This window comes from Salmo salar, chromosome 10, assembly GCF_965601325.2.
Source record: "Salmo salar chromosome 10, fSalSal1, whole genome shotgun sequence".
Lineage (NCBI taxonomy): Eukaryota > Metazoa > Chordata > Actinopteri > Salmoniformes > Salmonidae > Salmo > Salmo salar.
In genome coordinates this window covers 23,715,001-23,739,815 of record NC_138300.1, presented here as the reverse complement: position 1 = coordinate 23,739,815, position 24,815 = coordinate 23,715,001, and the positions used below count along the sequence as shown (strand labels likewise).

The following is a 24,815-nucleotide window of genomic DNA, read 5'->3' as shown; positions in this document are numbered from 1 at the left end:
GACAACTTCACCTCATCAAAGGGAAGATGGACGGGGCCATGTACCGTCAAATCTTGGGTGAGAACCTCCTTCCCTCAGCCAGGGCATTGAAAATGGGTCGTGGATAGGTATTCCAGCATGACAATGGCCCAAAACACACAGCCAAGGCAACAAAGGAGTGACTCAAGAAGAAGCACATTAAGGTCCTGGAGTGGCCTAGCCAGTCTCCAGACCTTAATCCCATAGAAAATCTGTGGAGGGAGAGTTGCCAAACGTCAGCCTCGAAACCTTAATGACTTGGAGAAGATCTGCAAAGAGGAGTGGGACAAAATCCCTCCTGAGATGTGTGCAAACCTGGTGGCCAACTACAAGAAATGTCTGACCTCTGTGATTGCCAACAAGGGTTTTGCCACCAAGTACTAAGTCATGTTTTGCAGAGGGGTCAAATACTTATTTCCCTCATTAAAATGCAAATCAATTTATAACATTTTTGACATGCATTTTTCTGGATTCTTTTGTTGTTGTTCTGTCTCTCACTGTCCAAATAAACCTATCCTTAAAATTATAGACTAAACATTTCTTTGTCAGTGGGCAAACGTATAAAATCAGCAGGGGATCAAATACTTTTTTCCCTCACTGTACTTAGTTAAATAGTTAACAAAATAGCTACCCGGACTATCTGCATTGAACCTTTTTAAACAAACTTTTTGGACTGCTACAGTTTAGTATCTGTCTGTCACTTTATTCCTAGTTATATGTACATATCTACCTCAATTACCTCGTACCCATGCACATTGACTCGATACTGGTACCCCTTGTATATTGCCAAGTTATCGTTACTCATTGTGTATCTATTCTTACTTTAATTACATGTTTTACTTTTCTATTATTTCTCTATTTTCTATCTCTCTGCATTTTTGGGGAGAGCCGTGAGTATGCATTTCACTGTTACAAAGAATGTGACGAATACAATTTTGATTTGATCAAATGAACACATTAATGTACAGATAATTATAACATCAGACTCCCTGGACATGACTATCTGGATACATTACATCAGTGTTAATTTTGACAGCTATTTTAGAGTTAGTCTTTATGACTAAAATACATTTTAGCACGCCATCGTGCGCATGTTGATTTTGTTCACCCACACCAGAAGCGATCAGGACACACAGGTTGAAATATCAAAACAAACTCTGAACCAATTATATTAATTTGGGGACAGGTCAAAAAGCATTGAACATTTATGGCAATTTAGCTAGCTAGCTTCCTGTTGCTAGCTAATTTGTCCTGGTATATAAACATTGGGTTGTTATTTTACCTGAAATGCACAAGGTCCTCAACTCCGACAATTAATCTACAGATAAAACGGTAAACCAAATTTGTTGCTCGTCATCTCTCCTCCTTCCTTAAGGCTTCTTTTTCTTCTTTGGACTTTATATGGCGGTTGGCAACCAACTTTACAGCATTACTACAACCTACCGGAGTGTGGACCTAAGTTCATCTTTCAGTCACCCACGTATATGCTCCTGAAAACCAATGAGGAGATGGGAGAGGCCAGACTTGCAGCGCGTTGAGCGTCACAAATAGAACCAATTTATATTTTAGCGCTTGGCCACGCAGACACTCGCTGACGCCCGCAAGCAGTGTGGGTGCAATGATTGAATAACCTGTAGGTGTAAATTTATTTTGCAATGCGAGTGGTGTGGTCAGCATGTTAGTCACATTTTAGTAATTTCATCCTTCTTAGTTTGTTATTATCAGTCGACTAAAACTCTGGACAACTTTAGTATAGGTTTAGTCATTTTAGGGACTAGGGTCGTTCCATTTGATTTCAAAATGGTTTTGACATCACCCCTTTTGATTTGAACAAAACCTACAGTATACATATTTTCCCATGGTAGAAGTGGTCAGAAACAAACTTTTTGGACCTGAATACCAAAACATTTAGGGGATAGAGGTGCCCAAAAATAAAACTTGCACCCTGTCTTTTCCTACTGGCACTGACTTTGCTGATAACTTCTATATTGAGGAAAAACGGTACTTACTACGATTGTGATATGTGGTTGTCTCAACTAGCTACAGTATCTTAAGATGAATGCACTTACTGTGAGTCGATTTGGATAAAAGTGCCTGCTAAATGACCAAGATACATCTATGTCTTCATAATTGTTTTACCTTTAACGTCAATTATTTAAAAATGTGTAAAAAAAATATATATATATAGATATGTTTTCGCTGATAAATGTACTAAAATGGGAATAACATTTAAATGTAAACCTTCAAATGGTAGCACAAAGATGGTTGGAAGTTCACACATTAGAGAATGTTGACTTTAATTGGAATATCAGTTGTTTGAAATCATACTGTTAATATTCCACAGGTAACCTATTAAAATCATCGAAATATAGATAATAGAATAGACATTTCCATTTAAGTTGACATTCGACAGTGGGTTGACCGGCAGCTATCTTTGTGGTAGTAATTACAAGTTAAAATTACATTTCAATGATGTACCAGCTTAATTAGTGTTCTGAAGGGATATGTCCATTCTATGAATTATTTGATTGAAATGACACTCACCCTGTATTCAGTATGTTGCACAAACACCTCCGATTATGTAAAATAAGGTCTAAGATAAAACATTTGAGAAGATGAAGAAAATCTGAGTTTTGTTTATCATTTACGTTATGAAGGTTAGAAAATTACAGTTTTTATTTAAAAAAATGCTTTTCAATAAATGTGAAAATAGTTTGACAAACCTGTTTGTAAGCTTTAAATAAAATCAAGCTCAACTGTTTATCTTTTCCCGTGATGAAGATGTTCATGGTAGGGTGGTGTATGCAAAATGGGTCAACTTTGAGCACCTCTATCTCCTAAATGTTTTGGCATTCAGTTCAAAAAGTCACTTTCTGACCTCTTCTACCATTGGCAAAATGTATGGAAAGTTTTGTTCAAATCAAAAGGGATGCGTTCGAAAAGTGATTGAAATCAAATGGAACTACAGGAAAGGGAGGGCCGAACATGCCCCCATTCACATTGATGGGGCTGTGGTGGAGCGGGTTGAGAGTTTCAAGTTCCTTGGTGTGCACATCACCAACAAACTATCATGGTCCAAACACACCAAGACAGTTGTGAAGAGGGCATGACAACACCTTTTACCCCTCAGGAAACTGAAAAGATTTGGCATGGGTCCCCAGATCCTCAAAAGGTTCTACAGCTGCACCATCGAGAGCATCCTGACCGTTTGCATCGCAGCCTGGTATGACAACTGCTCGACATCCTACTGTAAGCGCTACAGAGGGTAGTGCGTATGGCCCAGTACGTCACTGGGGCCAAGCTTTCTGCCATCCAGGACCTATATACTAAGCGCTGTAAGAGGAAGGCCCAAAAAACTGTCAAAGACTCCAGTCACCCAAGTCATAGACTGTTCTCTCTGCTATCGCACGGCAAGTGGTACCGGAGCGGCAAGTGGTACCGGAGCACCAAGTCTAGGACCAAAAGGCTCCAAGGATCAAACCCTTTTTTTCAATTTCCACCTAAAATGACATACACAAATCTAACTGCTTGTAGCTCAGGACCTGAAGCAAGGATATGCATATTCTTGATACCATATTTGAAAGGAAACACTTTGAAGTTTGTAAGTGTGAAATTAATGTAGGAGAATATAACACCTGGTAAAAGATAAAACATGTGTTTTAAATTTTTTGTTGTTGTTACATCATCTTTGAAATGCAAGAGAAAGGCCATATATCCAGATAGAAGTCTTGGTGTAATTCAGAGTTTGGCCAACAGATGGCAGCAGTTTGTGTGCAAAGTTTCAGACTGATCCAGTGAAGCATTACATTACTACACTATATTTTGTAACAAGTCTGCCAGGAGTTTGCCCAAATGTGCTGAATTGGTCAATTGATACATTTTCAAGTACATAACTATAGAGAACATACAAAAATGCTATGGTAATAAAAATTTAAGTTTACACACATCCAGGAATGTCATACATGATGGATAATTAACAACCTTCACACATCTAGATGGCCATGCAGGATGGGTGTGGAGCCAGAGACAGCAGAGGTTCCATCTGTAGAACCCAGTTCCTACATTTGAATATAAAAATGGATTTTATAAAACAAAACTATGCTACATTTTATCTCTGGGACCCTCAGGGTGAGAAATCAGAGCAAGATTACTGAATGTAAGTGTATTATTGACCTTCAGAGGTGAATATATCAAACCAGTTGCCCTGATAAAAGTGTTTTGATGTTGTGCACTCTCCTCAAACAATAGCATGGTATTTCTTTCACTGTAATAGCTACTGTAAACTGGACACTGCAGTTAGATTAACAAGAATTTAAGCTTTCTTAAAGACATGTCTATGAAAGCCCTGGAAAGTTTGCTGTTACTTACAACGTCATTCTAGTCACATTAGCGCACGTTAGCAACAAGGTCCCGGTTTAGGGACACCAATCCCGTAGAGGTTAACAGCTTCTACCCCCAAGCCATAAGACTGCTGAGCAATTAATCAAATGGCCACCCAGACTATTTACATTGACACACCCCCATTTGTTTTTACACTACTGCTACTCGCTGTTTATTATCTATGCATAGTCACTTTACCCCTACCTACATGTACAAAATAATTCTACTAACCTGTACCCCCACACATTGACTTGGTACCGGAAGCCCCTGTATATAGCCTTGTTATTTTTATTGTGTTACTTTTTCTCTTTCTTTTACTATTTTTACTTTCGTTTATTTATTAAATATTTTTTTAACTCTTTCTTGAACTGCATTGTTGGTTAAGGGCTTGTTAGTAAACATTTCACGGTAAAGGTCTACACCTGTATTCGGAGCATGTGACAAATAAAATTTGATTTGACCTGACGAATTGAGGCTGTTCTGAGGGCAAAAAGGGGGTGAAACTCAATATTAGGAAGGTGTTCCTAATATTTTGTGCACTCAGTGTATCTTAAACGTATGTCTACATTCAGATACAGATTGCTCAGTTCAATATCACTTACCCTTCAGTTTTTTGACCAGTGTACTGGGACAGGAATGTTGTTTCGATTTACCAATTCATAGGCAAGTTCTCTGCATTTGATGCTACTAAGCCCATGAAACTGGCTCGCACGATTCTTGATATGTTTAGCAAGCTCAGACTCCATGTCATCAGATAAGAACTTGTGTACCTCTTCTACTCTGTCATAGGCTCTCTTTCGCACAGATACATACATGTTTGTTTTCTTTTTTGTCAATGTACCTCTTCAGTGTCATAGTCAATTTGTTTATCCCTTGCTGCTGCTCAAATGGACTTCTTCCCTTCTCTCACATCCTTGGCTGCTCTCTCAAGAACCTCAAGGGGGGCTAGACCCCCGCTTTTTTAACGTTTGTATACATAAGGCATGATGATGTCTGCTCTGTGTAACAATAAAAGTTCACTATCTTGAGTTCATATGCATGACACATTGCAAAAACACTATGTATATTATGCATAAAACTGTCAAAATGTAATCATAATTTGTATGGGATATGGTGGCCATTGGCTAAATTTACCCCAAGGCAAACATTTTGACTATATTAGCCCACACAGCTACAAGGATGCACTTTCATGCTAGTTTTAGGACCTCATATTGTAGCTTATAGAGACCCCAATTGATGTACAAAACAATCTTAAAACTATCTACTTTGGTTTAGATACAGGCATCATGAAAGCTATAACCCAATAATTAATCTGACTTTATGAAAAACATTTTTGGGGACCTTTTTTGGGGACCACTTTTCCCATGTGGTTTCTTCCGTCAAAGACTTGATGAAATGATGACCTCTTCATAAAAACTTGGCTCAACTTACCTCACTCCCCTTACATCCACTGACTAGTGACCACTTTGTCTTTACCTGTAGAGATTCACAGCATGGACTTAAATTTAACATGGTATTATATGATGTTAAACACAGACGGAATCCTTGTAGTTTACATATTTTGTTTGTTTGATGGTGCAGGCTTTGGTGGAGGACATCAGCTCCTGCTCGCTTAGACAGAGAATGTGTGTGTGTGTGTGTGTGTGTGTGTGTGTGTGTGTGTGTGTGTGTGTGTGTGTGTGTGTGTGTGTGTGTGTGTGTGTGTGTGTGTGTGTGTGTGTGTGTGTGTGTTGACTGTGAACGCCCCCCACAGACAGTGTTGTGATAGAAGGTGTCTGGAGAGAGTTGATCTGGCCCTAGACTGATCCTGATCTGATGGGAGCAGACTCACACAGGAGGGAACTTACCGCAGGCATGCAGGGGCAGCGTGTGTGTGTGTGTTGTCTGAGTCTGTATCTGTCTGTGTGTGTATGTGGCAGGGACAGAGAGCCTACTTACTGCTCCACCTGGGTGCCATTGCCATGTTGCAGCACTGCCTGGCACTGTGTGTATGCGTGCAGGCATGTGTGTGCGTGTGTATGCAACTGTGCATTCTGTTCTTTGGCAGAACTGGAGTGGAGAGACAATGGAACAGTTCATACTCCCCATGACTATTCAGAGTCTGCAGAAAGTAGCTTTCACAAACAGTGATTTTAACTATTAGTAATCTCTCACCTCCCTAGTAAATCTGGCCTTGTGTGTCTCTTGAACTTTAGGCCCGTATTAATACTATAGCTGGGTCCTGTCTGTTCTGGGTCTGTTTCTCACTCTTCTAGGCCTCTAAAGGTAACAGCCAATTAAACAAACCAACGCACAAATCACATATTTTCCCTTAATGAGGGTAGGGCGCACGGTGGCGTGCGTGCGTTAACTCTGTCTCGCTGTTGTGTAGTTTGCCTGTTTTCCTCTGGACACATCTGTATTGTGGGGCTTATTTTTCTGTTTGTACATCCATACTTTAATAAAAATACATGTACAGTACCAGTCAAAAGTTTGGACACAGCTACTCATTCCAAGGTTTTTCTTTATTTTTTTAATATTTTCTACATTGTAGAATAATAGTGAAGACATCAAAACTATGAAATAACACATATCGAATCATGTAGTAACCAGATTCTTCAAAGAAGCCACCCTTTGCCTTGATGACAGCTTTGCACACTCTTGGCATTCTCTCAACCAGCTTCATGAGGTAGTTACCTGGGATGCATTTCAATTAACAGGTGTGCCTTGTTAAAAGTTAATTTGTGGAATTTATTTCCTTCTTAATGTGTTTGGACCACAGAGTGAAGGACAAGCAGCCAACAAGTGCTCAGCATATGTGGGAACTCCTTCAAGACTGTTAGAAAAGCATTCCAGGTGAAGCTGGTTGAGAGAATGCCAAGAGTGTGCAAAGCTGTCATCTAGGCCAAAGGTGGCTCCTTTGAGGAATTTTAAATATAAAATCTATTTTGATTTGTTTAACACTTTTTTGGTTATTACATGATTCCATATGTGTTATTTCAATGTTTTGATGTCTTCACTATTATTCTACAATGTAGAAAATAGTAAAAATAAAGAAAAACCCTGGAATGAGTAGGTGTGTCCAAACATTTGACTGGTACTGTACATCGTGGATATTTACTGTCTTCTTCATCCATACTGATTTTTTTCTCACCAGATAACAAACAGGTTCTAAATCAATTATGAACACATCAATCCAGATTAACTGTTCTCTGTTCTGCAATCTCAACACTCATTCTCTCCTCATTTAAGGCCCTTGTTGGTTTTTATAAAAAATAACAGATCTGACCATGGTTGGGAACCACTCCAAACCCTCTTTTCACTGCCAATCCCTCCATTTATAATCCAGAATTGGATGGCAGAGGCTTTTGCCTCTCACCACAATGGAGAGCCACCATCTCCAAATGGTTTTGTATTGTGACTGACTGGCAGCCTGGCTAGTGCCCTGGTATCAACACCTTCAAGCGTTAAATGAGGGCTCCGCTCCAGCTAAGATGCTGCTTGCCTGTAAATGTGGGAATCGAAAGAGGTGTGTGTCTGTCTTAGGGCTTTGGTGAGTGTGATCCGCCCCCTACCCCAGCCAGCCCTAGTCCCTACAAAGCCTTGCCTCCTGGAGAGCCCTGAGCCTGCTATCAGTCAGACAGACCCAGACCAATTGGACGCTATCAGAGCTCTAGAACTCCTGCAGTAGAGAGAGAGAGAGAGAGAGAGAGAGAGAGAGAGAGAGAGAGAGAGAGAGAGAGAGAGAGAGAGAGAGAGAGAGAGAGAGAGAGAGAGAGAGAGAGAGAGAGAGAGAGAGAGAGAGAGAGAGAGAGAGAGAGAGAGAGAGAGAGAGAGAGAGAGAGAGAGAGAGAGAGAGAGAGAGAGAGAGAGAGAGAGAGAGAGAGAGAGAGAGAGAGAGAGAGAGAGAGAGAGAGAGAGAGAGAGAGCGCGAAAGAAAAAAACCTTCTATAACAAAGCCATCACCTATAGACAGCTTAACCTAGAGAAGAGTCCCCTAAGCAAGCTGATCCTGGGGCTCTGTTCACAAACAGATCCCCAGGACAGCAACACAATTAGACCCAATCAAATAATGAGAAAACAAAAAGATAATTACTTGACACATTGGAAAGAATTTACAACAAAAAAAACAGAGCAAACTAGAATGCTATTTGCCCATAAACAGAAAGCACACATTGGCAGAATACCCAACCATTGTGACTGACCCAAAATGAAGGAAGGCTTTGACTATGTAATGACTCAGTGAGCATGGCCTTGCTATTGAGAAAGGCCACCATATGCAGACCTTGCTCTCAAGAGAAAACAGGCTATGTGCACACTGCCCACAAAATTAGGTGGAAACTGAGCTGCACTTCCTAACCTCCTGCCAAATGAATGACCATATTCGAGACACATATTTCACTCAGATTACACAGACCCACAAAGAACTCCAAAACAAATCTATTGGGTAAAATACCACAGTGTGCCATCACAGCACAAGAAAAGGGCAACCAGTGAAGAACAAATACCATTGTAAATGCAACCCATATTTATGTTTTTTTTGTTTTCCCTTTTGCACTTTAACTATTTGCACATCATTATAACACTGTACATAGCCATAATGACATTTGCAATGTGTCTATTCCTTTGAAACTTGTATAATGTTTACTGTTGATTTTTGATTGTTTATTTAACTTTAGTTGAGAGAGAGAGGTGAGTTACTGCTCTGAGGGTGGCTATAGGCAATGAGGTACAGGGCCAGAGGTGACAAAGAGAACGAGAACAAGTGGCAGATTTAGGTATAGGCGACATTGGCGGCACGGGGCGCCTGCACCAAAAAATTCTGAATGGTGACATTTGCGCGATTGGTTTTCTATCGCTCATTTCCACATCACGTCAATGATATCATGTCAGCGTGTGGGACTGTGGGTCAATTAACCTTGTTGGAGTGGGTGCCCTGATTCCAGTTTGTGAGCTAGGCAGGCTACTGTCTGGGAAGGGCTCCCTCTCAGAAGTACGAGATGGGGAGGGGGACGGGGGTAGGTTGACCTCAGGTCTCCCCACTGGAAGCCCGAGGTAGGGGGAGAGGGGGAATCTATCAAATAGCACACTTCTAACTTTGTACAGTACATAGGCAATTAGTAAAATCAGTCACACTATGAAATGCTACCAAATAAACCACAATTCATTCATTATACTGTGAATATATAGTTTCACAGACATATTGTTGCATTTTTTTCTGGTTTGTGCGAAGTCGTTAAGAATAATATAAAACCAACCTTCACACCACCACCATACAAGCTAGAACCGCCACTGACAAGAACACGCACACACATATCCCCTACATCCGGGATCATATTAACACTTCCCTCCTACACTTGGTACTCTTCATCTATTCATGTGCCTTTACCCTAAATATTTCACCAGCTCATGATTATTTCATGCCCCTCAGAACGTCTCTCTCCTGAGACGGAGAGAGAAAGACATAGAGATGGAAAGCGAGAGCGAGAGCGATAGAGAGGAAGGGAAGGAGAGAAGGATAGGCAAAGAGAGAGGAAGCGGGCGGCAGAACAGAAAGTGTGCCATAGAGCAGAGAGAAGCTCTGCAGTCCTGATCAGTCCCAGACCCGCATCCATTTCCCAACCTCCCATGCTGCGGCTGCCAACTAAGAAACACCAGCCTAAATGGAATGTTTCCCCCAGTGATTGATAGACAGATGAGGGGGAAGGAGGGCTGTGGCCCGGCTGCTGGCTCTGTACTGTTATGTGATCTCCTGGCCCAGTCTCGTCTCCCCCCCACACCCATAGATAATCCTTCTTAATTTTCAGCTCGCCCTGCTCCAGCTCTGCTCTGGATCCTCTAAATTGTGATTGACTGCTGTTGTCCCACATAGCTGGCCTGTCTGTTTTCCCCCTCCCTTCCCTCCTCTGCTAGATTAACCAGATCAGTTTGAGGTTTCAGGATCCCCCATGCTGTCTGACACCACCAGGGCCAAACAGAGCCACACTGAGATGAGAGTCCCGTGAAAGCCCCCCCCCCCCCCACACACACACTCTTAGAAAACAGGTTATTTGGCGTTCCCCATAGGAGAAGGGGTTCTACTCTGTGGAAAGGGTTCTACCTGGAACCAAAAGGGTTCTTCAAAGGGTTCTGCTATTGGGAACAGCTGAAAAACCCTTTTAGGAGTGTAGTATTCCCCTGGCTGTGTCCATCACAGTCCCTCCCAGCCCCCCCTCTGTCTGAGCTGCCATCTGTCATATGCCAGGCCAAACCCCAAACTCACAGCTCAACCAGGACCGGTCACGGAGGGCCCTGAGCTCTGAGACCAGACCATGCTGGGTCTATAGTCATGTCTCTCTCTGTCTGAGTCAACCACAACCACAATCTGACCCATACAGAAAACCTGACTCACTTTGAGGAATGTGTTATTGTAAGTGAGGGCTTATGTAAAATGGACAGAGGTCAGTCTGGACTGTAGTTTGTGGTGGTCCACTGTCTAGTCAGACGGTTTGTTAGAGTGCTGTAGGGAGATATGCCATCTCTTCTCTATCTCCCGCCCCGCCCCTACGTGTGTGTGTCAGACCAGTCTGATGTGAATCAAGGTCAGTGGGGATTGGTCGGCAGCCGCCTCTTCCCCCTCCCCCTTAGGGGTTGTGTACTGAGTTAAGCCTGTCTGTCCAGCCAGCCGACACCCAGCCACAGCACTAGGCTAGCTGCTCAGCCCGCAGCTTAATTACTGAAAAGCCCACAGAGTGTCTGACCTCCACCGTTAGCCTAATTGAAATTTAATTGAATTTTCCTTGTCTAGACTAATTAAGCTCCTACTGAAACCGCCAATCTTTTAGCCACCTAGCCTAGCTAGCCTCTGCACGGCCGGGATGCTCATCCTATGGTGTGGGAAGAGAGGAAAGAAAGGGGGAGGAAAGAGGTGGAGCTGAGGAAGGCAAAGGGGAGAGGTCTGGTATTGGCTCTCAGGGGTGGGTGTGGTGAGAAAGAGAGATGGAGTGAGAGAATGAGAGGAGGGAGAGAGAGATTGACAAAGTGGTGCAGACTAAAGTGAGGTCGGGAGTGTGAGGTAAGCAGCCTATGCCACTGACCTGGAGCATGTGGTTAAATAACACTGAGCAGTGGCACTCATCGTCTGCCTAACCTCAGTTCTGTGTGTGTGTGTGTGTCCGGCAATGTCCCAGGCTTGTTGTGTGCAGCCCCATTTAGTACAAGGGCTTGCTGTGTGTGTGTGCACATATGCACAGTACCAGTCAAATGTTTAGACACACCTACTCATTCAAGGGGTTTTCTTTATTTTTACTATTTTCTACGTTGTAGAATAATAGTGAAGACATCACAACTATGAAATAACACATATGGAATCACGTAGTAACCAAAAAAGTGTTAAACAAATCAAAATATATATTATATTTGAGAATCTTCAAAGTAGCCACCCTTTGCCTTGATGACAGCTTTGCACATGCTTGGCATTCTCTCAACCAGCTTCACCTGGAATGCTTTTCTAACAGTCTTGAAGGAGTTCCCACATATGCTGAGCACTTGTTGGCTGCTTTTCCTTCACTCTGTGGTCCAACTCATCCCAAACCATCTCAATTGTGTTGAGGTTGGGTGATTGTTGAGGCCAGATCATCTGATGCAGCACTCCATCACTCTCCTTCTTGGTCAAATAGCCCTTACACAGCCTGGAGGTGTGTTGGGTCATTGTCCTGTTGAAAAACAAATGATTGTCCCACTAAGCGCAAACCAGATGGGATGGCGTGTCGCTGCAGAATGCTGTGGAAGCCATGCTGGTTAAGTGTGCCTTGAATTCTTAATATATCACAGACAGTGTCACCAGCAAAGCACCCCCACACCATCACACCTCCTCCTCCATGCTTCACGGTGGGAACCCCTCATGCGGAGATCATCCGTTCACATACTCTGTGTCTCACAAAGACAGAGGGGTGGAACCAAAAATCTCAAATTTGGACTCATCAGACCAAATTTCCACTGGTCTAATGTCCATTGCTCGTGTTCCTTTACCTAAGCAAGTCTCTTCTTCTTATTGGTGCCCTTTAGTATCGGTTTCTTTGCAGCAATTCGACCATGAAGGCCTGATTCACGCAGTCTCTTCTGAACAGTTGATGTTGAGATGTGTCTGTTACTTGAATTCTGAGGTGGAATTAAATGCAGATTTCTGAGGCTCTAATGAACTAATCCTCTGCAGCAGAGGTAACTCTGGGTCTTCCTTTCCTGTGGCGGTCCTCATGAGAGACAGTTTCATCATAGCGCTTGATGGTTTTTGCGACTGCACATGAAGAAACTTTCAAAGTTCTTGAAATGTTCCCGGATTGACTGACCACCATGTCTTAAAGTAATGATGGACTGTCAGTTCTCTTTGCTTATTTGAGCTGTTCTTGCCATAATATGGACTTGGCACACCTGTTAATTGAAATGTATTCCAGGTGACTTCCTCATGAAGCTGGTTGAGAGAATGCCAAGAGTGTGCAAAGCTGTCATCAAGGCAAAGGGTAGCTACTTTGGAGAATCTAAAATCTAAAATATATTTTGATTTGTTTAACACTTTTTTGGTTACTACATGATTCCATTAGTGTTTTTTCATAGTTTTGATGTCTTCACTATTATTATACAATGTAGAAAATAGTAAAAATAAAGAAAAACCCTTGAATGAGTAGGTGTGTCCAAACTTTGACTGGTACTGAACGTGTGCATGCATGTGTGTCAGTAGTATGTCCCTCCCTCATGACAGTTCCAACCCCTCAGCTATAAATACCAGGTCACAATAACCCCCAATGGACCTTGTCACTCAGATTCATATCACCAAAATCCCTTCTCCAAATCCCCTGGAAACTCCACTAGCATCCATGTTTTTATTCCTTTGCATCTAAAACAACAACATCCTTGATGTGTTTGTGTTTCCCCAACTACACAGCGAGTGGAACAACACCCAAAGTGCTTCAGACAGGTTCTGGGGGGAAGCAAGGTTCTCCTGGGAGGTGTTTGTTGAGATTCTTTGCTTTTAGCAGGTGAAAGACAGTGCCGTTTTAATGGTTGTGATTCACCATAAGTTATTCATTTGACGCTTTCTCTTCCTCAGTGCTTTGTAGGCAGAAATACATTATCCAAGAGCATCCTGGCAGAGGAGAGGAGAGAAGAGGAGAGAGGGATGCTAATGTTGTGTGAGAGGAGGAGTGAGACGGAGTCATTAAGAGCGAGAGAGAGAGAGAGAGAGAGGAGGATGACAGAGGAGAGGAGAAGAGGGTGCCAGGAGAGCGAGTGTTTGTGAAAGAGAGGGGGGTGGAGTGAGAGATAAAGAGAGCAAGGGCAATGATTTTTATGGTGTGTGTTGAAGTGACCTTACTCTCCCTTCTTCTTTTCTCTCCCCCAGGTCCCTATTCAGCCTGGCCAGTCTTTCAAGTTCACAGTCCTGGAGACCCTGGACCGCATCAAGGAGGAGTTCCAGTTCCTCCAGGCTCAATACCACAGGTGCTATATAGTCACTCACTACCCTCCATCCATAGACTCTATTACAGATAGGATATACACCCACCATCCATTTTAACTCATGTAGGCCTACATAGACTCTATAGCCACAATCCTAACTTGAGAGCCACTCAAGTCTCTCATAAACATCAATACACGATTGAAGTAAAAGTCTGTGCTTCCCATGTATCTGTGTGTCTGAAGATAGGAGACTGAGGATTGTGTCCTATATGAATTCTACCAATTAAGGTGCCTCAGGGGATAACAGTCCCTACTCCTCTCTCCAAAGGACTGAGAGAGCCCCCTGGGAAACACTGCAGCACGTCTGCTGCTCCACTTATTAGTCTGGGAAATATTACACAGGCTACATTAGACATCAGCCGTAATTGAACTGTATGTGTATGTGTAAGCCAAGGACAGGTGCAGTGAACTATATGGTTGTTATAGCACAGTCATACACAGTCAGACCATATGCAGGTATAGATTCTAACCTTATCCGTCTTAGTCTTAATGACACAGTGGCAGGGTGTTAGCCTGGTCCCAGATCTGTTCGTGCTGTTTTGCCAACTTCTATGTCTTTGTCTTGCATAGGAGTTGACAGGACAGTACAAACACCAGGGTGGCAGGGTGTGGTGATATGGGTCTATACTCCATATCATAGCACAGTGATGGTGGGTTTTATCAGAGAGATAGTCTGAGTAGAGTTGACCTGCAGTGACCTTTGTGCTGGGAGCCCAGCTTCACAGCATGAGCTGAATACTCATGGCCATATCTCTCTCGGTCACAGCTCTGTGAACAGTGTGCTGAAACTAACATTGTTCTCCCACTGCAGCCTGAGTCCCATCGGTCTCTCTGTCTGATCGATCTAGATCCATAATCTCTTTTCAGCTTTGACAAGAAGGAGAGATTCAGGTGGGACTGCAGACTAGACCGATACGGTTGGCGATAGTGTATGTCCTGCACTTGATCTGTTTGTTCACCTGTGTGTGTGTTTGGTTGTGTGTCTGTGTTTTCTGTTGTGTGTGTGTGCGCGTGCATGGTTGCCTGTATGTCTGTGTGCATGTTTGTGTCTTGCCTCTGCAGCCTGAAACTGGAGTGTGAGAAGCTGGCCAGTGAGAAGACAGAGATGCAGAGACACTACATTATGGTGAGTTCAATTCTATTTACACCACACCACCGCTGGCTCACTGGAATCAATCAGACAACATGGGGGAGGAAGGCCCAGTCTCAGTCTGGCTTTACAAATGGACCCCTGTCCACTACACCAACATAGGAGGCTATCTAGCTTGTTGAAGAGCATCATCTGGCGAAGTGGTCTAAGGCACTACATCTCAGTGCAAGAGGCGTCACTACAGACCCTGGTTCGATTCCAGGCTGTTTCACAACCGGCTGTGATTGGGAGTCCCATAGGGCGGCGCACAATTGACCCAGTGTCGTCCAGGTTAGGGTTTGGCCGGGGTAGGCCATCATTGTAAATAAGAATTTGTTCTTAACTGACTTGCCTAGTTAAATAAAGGTTACAGTTTTTTATTTTATTTTTAAGTTAGGAGGATGAGACTGCCCAAAAACTCTCACTCCCTCTACAACAGCTTGAGCCCTTCCACGTCTATATATCTGTCTGTCTGTCTAGCTAAAGACTTGTATATAAATAACTAACTATGTCTAAGTCTGTGGTACAGTCATGGTCAGGACAGAACCTGAATACGATATGAACCATCTGCTGAGCACCTCCCATATCATCAACCTGAGAGAGAGAGAGAGAGAGAGAGAGAGAGCGACAGAGACACAGATACACAGATACATGGGAAGAGCAGTACACAGTGCAGTATGGTAGACAGACAGACACTACCTCAGACTAAGAGGGAATTGCCTGAGACCTCACGATATGATATTATCACGATACTTAGGTGCCGATGTATTGGGATTGCATACTGTGATTTCATTGTGATTCGATGTTCCAAAAATATTGCTCATGTCTGCTGCAAAGCGACAATAGAGAGTCAAGAGAAAATGAGAAATGAAAGTGCAGAAAACAAATTGGCTTCTTATTTAAAAAGAAGATGGAGAACAAACTGTATTGTTGGGGGATTTGGAGGACCACAGAGTCGATAGGAAATATCTTTGTGCTCTTGGCTAAAATGTACATTTTTGGGGCAATTTCGGTTCAAGTCCTTAGTGAGACACCATGGTAGAATACTGGTATGTATTGCAAGAATATTTTTTTTTACGCTAAAGCTACTCACTGTTTATTATCTATGCATAGTCACTTTACCCTCACATATATCTACATATTACCTCAATTACCTCGACTACCCCCTGTACATAGCCTCGTTATTGTTATTTACTGTGTTACTTTAAAAAATATATTTTGTATTTTTTCTGCAAATATTTTCTTACTTTAAAAAACATTTCTGCATTGTTGGTTAAGGGCTTGTAAGTAAGCATTTCACGGTAAGGTCTACACCTATTCCACGCATGTGATAAATAAAATAAAATGTGATTTGATTTGAATGATGATTTACTAGGAAAGATGGGTTGATCTGTGGCTGTCTGAAGGTTGGAATTGTTTATTTTTATTTTATTTAACTAGGCAAGTCAGTTAAGATCAAATTCTTATTTACAATGATGGCCTACACCGGCCAAACCCGGATGACGCTGGGCCAATCGTGCACCGCACTATGGGACTCCCAATCACGGCCGGTTGTGATACAGCCTGGATTCAAACCAGGGTGTCTGTAGTGACGCCTCTTGCACTGAGATGTAGTGCCTTAGACGCAGCGCCACTTGGGAGCCAATTAAAGAGTGTTGGAATAAATACAGTGCATTCGGAAAGTATTCAGACCCCTTGACTTTGTTCACATTTTGTTACGTTACAGCCTCATTCTAAAATGGGTTAAATTGTTTGGTTTTTTCTTTTCATCAGTCTACACACAATACCCCATAATGACAAAGCAAAAACAGGTTTTAGAAATTTTTGCAAATGTATTAAAGATAATAAACTGAAATATCACATTTACGTAAGTATTGAGACCCTTCAGTACTTTGTTGAAGCACCTTTGGCAGCGATTATAGCCTCAAAACAATTATGTCTCGGAGCTCTACGGTAATGGCCGTCGTAGGAAGTGCAGCGGGTACGTGAATGCTCATATTTATTTTATTACGAACTCCACACAAAAACAACAAAACGAAAACACGAACGACAGCTAACAGTTCTGCAGGCTAAACATGGCAGTGCACGAATACAACTTCCCACAAAGGGACAGGTGAAAACAGGCTACCTAAGTATGACTCAATCAGCAACAACGATGCACAGCTGTTCCTGATTGAGAGCCATACCAGGCCAACACAAAGAAATACACAACATAAATAGAACCTAGAATATGACACATAGAACATAACCCAAAAACCCCGGAATACTCAAACCAAACACCCCTCTACTTAAACACACACCCCGAACCACATAAAACAAATACCCCCCTTCCACGTCCTGACCAAACTACAATAACAAATGACCCCTTTACTGGTCAGAACGTGACATCTACGGACAAAACCTTCGACCTCTTGGTTTTTGCTCTGACATGCACTGTCAACTGTGGAACATTATATAGATATGTGTGCCTTTCCAAATCATTTCCAATCAATTGAATTTACCATAGGTGGACTCCACCCAAATTGTAGAAACATCTTAAGGATGATCAATGGAAACAGGATGCAGCTGAGCTCAATTTTGAGTCTCATAGCAAAGGGTCTGTATACTTATGTAAATAATTTATTTGTTTTAAATGTTTTAATACATTTGCTAAAATGTCAAAAAACCTATTTTAAATTTGTCATGATGGGGTATTGTGTGCTGACTGATGAGGAAAAAATGTATATAATCAATTTTAGAATAAGCCTGTAACGAAACAAAATGTGAAAAAAGTCAAGGGGTCTGAATACTTTCCGAATACAATGTACTTGCACAGTATAAATGTTTGAGGTCCTCCAATCAGGGGTGATGGTGGGGATGTGATCATTGTATGTTTCGCGTTTAGTTATTTGTTTTCCACTGAGCTGTATGTGTGTGTTCTGGACCTGGTGGTTATGGGTGCGCTCGCTTCCATGCCCACCCGGGCGTCGTGCGGGGCTTTGTCCTTCCCACCCTTGGAAAATCCCTTTGGGCCAGGAGCGGGCACCAGCATCTCGGGCAGGTGGGCCTGGCGCACCCACTGATTGGAGCAGTCATTCGTATTGTCTTTGTATTGTTGTTGTTTTAATAATTACAAAAATATAATAAGAAGATGGAGAACAAGCTATGTAGGGAAAAATACTGAAGTTATGGTGCAGGTACAGCCAACTAGCACAAAAATAATATTACGATATTGTCAAAACAAGACGATACGATATATCCTCAAGTAATATCCCGATATGCAACTGTATCGATTTATTTTCCCCCATCACGACTAAAAGTAAACATAAACTGTTCTCTGTGTCTGTGACAAGCTGTACTTTATGGAGATTTCACGTTTGCAGGGTTTGATGGACGGTTGAGTTGGCAGTACTTGGATAGATGTGTAGAAGCCTTTACTCCAGTATGAGGAGAGACCTCAATGAACTTTGTTATAGACTGGGGCAGTCGGCGACGTTTGATCAACTCTCATACATACTTATTAAATGTCATGACCTTTGTGACCACAGGACTGTTGGTCAACATCAGGAAGAAATAGGCTAAACGTCTGAGAATTAAGCATTTTCCATAGTGCTGGACTCCCTGGTCTCAATAGAAATGGAGAATGGCTTGATAAGACCAAAAGACTTGAGATGGCGCCGGAGGAGATGGCTGCCGTTTTACGGGCTCCTAACCAATTGTGCTATTTCGTGTGTTTTTTCACGTTGTTTGTAACTTATTTTGTTCATAATGTTCATAACGAAAAGAGCTTCTGAATATCAGAACAGCGATTACTCACCTCGAACTGGACAAAGATTTTTTATTAAATGAGTCAGATGTGAAGGATTTAATGCTGATACCGGCCCAAATCCCTGTCATTCACATGAAGAAGAGACGCCGATACAGGGGACACAGGTCCAGGTGCCTTGTGAGAATTCGTCGGTGAGTGGGTACCATCCGTTCTATTGGCCAATGTGCAATCATTGGAGAATAAACTGGATGAGCTCCGTTCAAGACTATCCTACCAACAGGACATTAAAAACTGTAATGTATACTGTTTCACCGAGTACAAGCAAAAACTAAAGCAGGAAGTACCAGTGACTCGCTCAATACAGAAGTGGTCATATTCCGCAGATGCTAAACTACAGGACTGTTTCTAGCACAGACCTGGAATATATTCCAGGATTCATCCGATGGCATTGAGGACTATACCGCATCAGTCAATAAGTGCATCGATGACGTTGTCCCCACAGTGACCGTATGTACATACCCCAACCAGAAGCCATGGATTATAGGCAACATCCGCACTGAGCTAAAGGGTAGAGCTGACGCGTTCAGAGAGTGGGACTCTAACCCGGACGATTATGCCTTCTGATGAACCATCAAACAGGCAAAGCGTCAATACAGGACTAAGATTGAATCCTACTACACCGGCTCTGATGACGTTGGATGTGGCAGTGCTTGCAAACTATTACGGACTACAAAGGAAAGCCCAGCCATGAGCTGCCAGTAATACGAGCCTACCAGATAATTTAATTAATTAATACATTTGCTAAAATGTCAAAAAACCTATTTTAAATTTGTCATGATGGGGTATTGTGTGCTGACTGATGAGGAAAAAATGTATATAATCAATTTTAGAATAAGCCTGTAACGAAACAAAATGTGAAAAAAGTCAAGGGGTCTGAATACTTTCCGAATACAATGTACTTGCACAGTATAAATGTTTGAGGTCCTCCAATCAGGGGTGATGGTGGGGATGTGATCATTGTATGTTTCGCGTTTAGTTATTTGTTTTCCACTGAGCTGTATGTGTGTGTTCTGGACCTGGTGGTTATGGGTGCGCTCGCTTCCATGCCCACCCGGGCGTCGTGCGGGGCTTTGTCCTTCCCACCCTTGGAAAATCCCTTTGGGCCAGGAGCGGGCACCAGCATCTCGGGCAGGTGGGCCTGGCGCACCCACTGATTGGAGCAGTCATTCGTATTGTCTTTGTATTGTTGTTGTTTTAATAATTACAAAAATATAATAAGAAGATGGAGAACAAGCTATGTAGGGAAAAATACTGAAGTTATGGTGCAGGTACAGCCAACTAGCACAAAAATAATATTACGATATTGTCAAAACAAGACGATACGATATATCCTCAAGTAATATCCCGATATGCAACTGTATCGATTTATTTTCCCCCATCACGACTAAAAGTAAACATAAACTGTTCTCTGTGTCTGTGACAAGCTGTACTTTATGGAGATTTCACGTTTGCAGGGTTTGATGGACGGTTGAGTTGGCAGTACTTGGATAGATGTGTAGAAGCCTTTACTCCAGTATGAGGAGAGACCTCAATGAACTTTGTTATAGACTGGGGCAGTCGGCGACGTTTGATCAACTCTCATACATACTTATTAAATGTCATGACCTTTGTGACCACAGGACTGTTGGTCAACATCAGGAAGAAATAGGCTAAACGTCTGAGAATTAAGCATTTTCCATAGTGCTGGACTCCCTGGTCTCAATAGAAATGGAGAATGGCTTGATAAGACCAAAAGACTTGAGATGGCGCCGGAGGAGATGGCTGCCGTTTTACGGGCTCCTAACCAATTGTGCTATTTCGTGTGTTTTTTCACGTTGTTTGTAACTTATTTTGTTCATAATGTTCATAACGAAAAGAGCTTCTGAATATCAGAACAGCGATTACTCACCTCGAACTGGACAAAGATTTTTTATTAAATGAGTCAGATGTGAAGGATTTAATGCTGATACCGGCCCAAATCCCTGTCATTCACATGAAGAAGAGACGCCGATACAGGGGACACAGGTCCAGGTGCCTTGTGAGAATTCGTCGGTGAGTGGGTACCATCCGTTCTATTGGCCAATGTGCAATCATTGGAGAATAAACTGGATGAGCTCCGTTCAAGACTATCCTACCAACAGGACATTAAAAACTGTAATGTATACTGTTTCACCGAGTACAAGCAAAAACTAAAGCAGGAAGTACCAGTGACTCGCTCAATACAGAAGTGGTCATATTCCGCAGATGCTAAACTACAGGACTGTTTCTAGCACAGACCTGGAATATATTCCAGGATTCATCCGATGGCATTGAGGACTATACCGCATCAGTCAATAAGTGCATCGATGACGTTGTCCCCACAGTGACCGTATGTACATACCCCAACCAGAAGCCATGGATTATAGGCAACATCCGCACTGAGCTAAAGGGTAGAGCTGACGCGTTCAGAGAGTGGGACTCTAACCCGGACGATTATGCCTTCTGATGAACCATCAAACAGGCAAAGCGTCAATACAGGACTAAGATTGAATCCTACTACACCGGCTCTGATGACGTTGGATGTGGCAGTGCTTGCAAACTATTACGGACTACAAAGGAAAGCCCAGCCATGAGCTGCCAGTAATACGAGCCTACCAGACGAGCTAAATTACTTCTATGCTCGCTTCGAGGCAAGCAACCCTGAAGCATGCATGAGAGCACCAGCTGTTCCGGACAACTGTGTGATTTTGCTCTCCATAGCCGATGTGAGTAATACCTTTAAAACCTCCTAAGGATCCGCCCCTTTTTTTCAATTTTCGCCTAAAATGATATACTCAAATCTAACTGAAGCAAGGATACGCATATGCTTTTTTTTACCCACTTTTTCTCCCCAATTTCGTGGTATCCAATTGGTAGTTACAGTCTTGTCTCATCACTGCAACTCCCGTACAGACTTGGGAGAGGCGAAGGTCGAGAGCCGTGCGTCCTCCAACCAAGCCACACTGCTTCTTGACACAATGCACACTTAACCAAGAAGCCAGCCACACCAATGTGTCAGAGGAAACACTGTACACCTGGCGACCGTGTCAGCGTGCACTGCGCCCGGCCCACCACAGGAGTCGCTAGTGTGCAATGGGACAAGGACATCCCTGCCGACCAAACCCTCACCTAACCCAGACGATGCTGGGCCAATTGTGCGTCGCCCCATGGGTCTCCTGGTGGATGCCGGCTGCAACAGAGCCTGGACTCGAACCCAGAATCTCTAGTGGCACAGCTAGCAGTGTGATGCAGTGCCTTAGACCACAGCACTACTCGGGAGCCCGAATATGCATATTCTTGATACCATTTGAAAGGAAACACTTTGAAGTTTGTGGAAATGTGAAACTAATGTAGGAGAATATAACACAGTAGATCTGGTAAAAGATAATAAAAATAAAAAACATGCTTTTTTTCTTTTTTTTTCTTCCATCATCTTTGAAATGCAAGAGAAAGGCCATAATGTATTATTCCAACTCAGGACAACAACCTCTCCCTCAACGTGATCATGATAAAGGAGATGATCGTGGACTACAAGAAAAGGAGGGCCGAGCATGCCTCCATTCTCATCGACAGGGCTGCAGTGGAGCTTCAAGTTCCTTGGTGTCCACATCACCAACAAAATATCATGGTCCAAACACACCAAGACAGTCGTGAAGAGGGCACGACAATTACTATTCCCCCTCAGGAGACTGAAAAGATTTGGCATGGGTCCTTAGATCCTCGCAGCTGCACAATTGAGAGCATCCTGACCGGTTGCATTACTGCCTGGTATGGCAAGTGCGTACGGCCCAGTACATCACTGGGGCCAAGCTTCCTGCCATCCAGGACCTCTATACCAGGCGGTGTCAGAGGAAGGCCCTAAAAATTGTCAGAGTCCAGCCACCCTAGTCATAGACTGTTCTTTCTGCTACCACTGTTCTTTCTGCTACCCACCCCCTTTTTTTATGCTGCTGCTACTCGCTGTTTATTATCTATGCATAATCACTTTACCTCTACCTACATGTACATATTACCTCAATTACCACGACTAACTACCGCCACTGAACAAGGCAGTTAACCCACTGTTCCCAGGCTGTCTTTGAAAATAATATTTTTTTCTTAACTGACTTGCCTAGTTAAATAAAGCTAAAAAATAAATAAACATTGACTCAGCACCCTGTAAATAGCTTTGTTATTGTTATTTTATTGTTTCTCTTTCATTTTTTTACTTTAGTTTATTTAGGACATTATTTTTCTTAAAACTGTATTGTTGGTTAAGGACTTGTAAGTAAGCATTTCAAAGCAAGGTCTACACCTGTTGTATTCGGCACATGTGACAAATACAATTTCATTTTGTTGTATTTGCATGTATACAGTCCATTCTGAGAGTATTCAGACACCTTGACTTTTTCCACATTTTGCTACGTTACAGCTTTTTTCTAAAATGTATTCAATTGTATCTACACACAATACCTGATAATGACAAAGCAAAAAAACTTTTTTAAAACATTTTAGCAAATGTTTACATAAGTATTTAGACCCTTTACTCAGTACTTTGTTGGAGCACCTTTGGCAGTGATTACAGCCTCGAGTCTTCTTGGGTATGATGCTACAAGCTTGGCACACCTGTATTTGGGGAGTTCCTAGCATTCTTCTCTGCAGATCCTCTCAATCTTTGTCAGGTTGGATAGGGAGCGTCGCTGCACAGCTATTTTCAGGTCTCTCCAGAGATGTTCGATTGGGTTCTGGCTGGGCCATTCGAGGACATTCAGAAACTTGTCTCGAAGCCACTCCTGCGTTGTCTTGGCTGTGTGCTTAGGGTCGTTGTCCTGTTGGAAGGTGAACCTTCGCCCAGTCTGAGGTCCTGAGCCCTCTGGAGCAGGTTTTCATTAAGGATCTCTCTGTACTTTTCCCCATTCATCTAGTCTCCCAGCTCCTGCCGCTGAAAAACATCCCCACAGTATGATGCTGCCACCACCATGCTTCACTGTAAGGATGGTGCCAAGTTTCCTCCAGAGTGATGCTTGGCATTCAGGCCAATGTCATTCATCAGACCAGAGAATCTTGTTTCTCATGGTCTGAGAGTCCTTTAGGTGCCTTTTGGCAAACTCCAAGTGGGCTGTCATATGTCTTTTACTGAGGAGTGGCTTCTGTTTGGCCACTCTACCATAAAGGCCTGATTTGGTGAAGTGCTGCAGAAATGGTTGTCCTTCTGGAATGGTCTCCCATCTCCCCAGAGGAACCCAGAAGAGCTCAGTTAGAGTGACCATAGGGTTCTTTGTCACCTCCCTGACCAAGGCCCTTCTCCCCCGATTGCTCAGTTTGGCCGGGCGGCCAGCTCTAGGAAGAGTCTTGATGGTTCCAAACGTCTTGCACTGTGTTCTTGGGGACCTTCACTGGGGACCTTCAATACTGCAGAAATGTTTTGATACCCTTCCCCAGATGTGTGCCTTGACACAATCCTGTCTCGGAGCTCTACTGATAATTCCTTTGACCTCATTGCTTGGTTTTTGTTCTGACATGCACTGTCAACTGTGGGACCTTACATAGACAGGTGTGTGCCTTTCCAAATCATGACCAATCAATTGAATTTACCACAGGTGGAATCCAATGAAGTTGTAGAAATATCTCAAGGAGGATCAATGGAAACAGGATGCAGCTGAGCTCAATTTAGAGTCTCATATAAAAGGGGGTGAATAGTTATGTAAAGCTATTTAAGCTATTCATGTTTTTGCTTTGTCATTATGGGGTATTGTGTGTAGATTGATGAGGAAATGTTTTATTTAATCAATTTTAGAATATGGCTATAATGTAACAAAATATGGAAAAAGTCAATGGGTCTGAATACTTTCTGAATACACTGTATATTGCATATACTGTATACACTGTGTACAAAACATTAGAAATACCTTCCTAATATTGAGTTGCATCCGCTTTTGCCGTCAGAACAGCCTCAATTAGTTGGGGAATGGACTCGACAAGCGTTCCACAGGCATACTGGCCCATGTTGACTCCTTTGGGTGGTGGACCATT

The 24,815-nt window shown here is 42.7% G+C and overlaps 1 protein-coding gene across 2 annotated transcripts in view; it reads left to right on the top strand.

Moving 5' to 3' along the window:
- Window positions 1-24,815, top strand: part of LOC106613800 (transducin-like enhancer protein 4) — a 79,348-nt gene that overhangs the window by 4,471 nt on the left and 50,062 nt on the right. For both annotated transcript variants that reach the window (XM_014216421.3, XM_014216420.3), the window contains exons 2-3: window positions 13,754-13,851; window positions 14,932-14,995. In XM_014216421.3, the coding sequence (XP_014071896.1) occupies window positions 13,754-13,851; window positions 14,932-14,995 (162 nt within the window). The remainder of the gene's footprint in view (window positions 1-13,753; window positions 13,852-14,931; window positions 14,996-24,815) is intronic.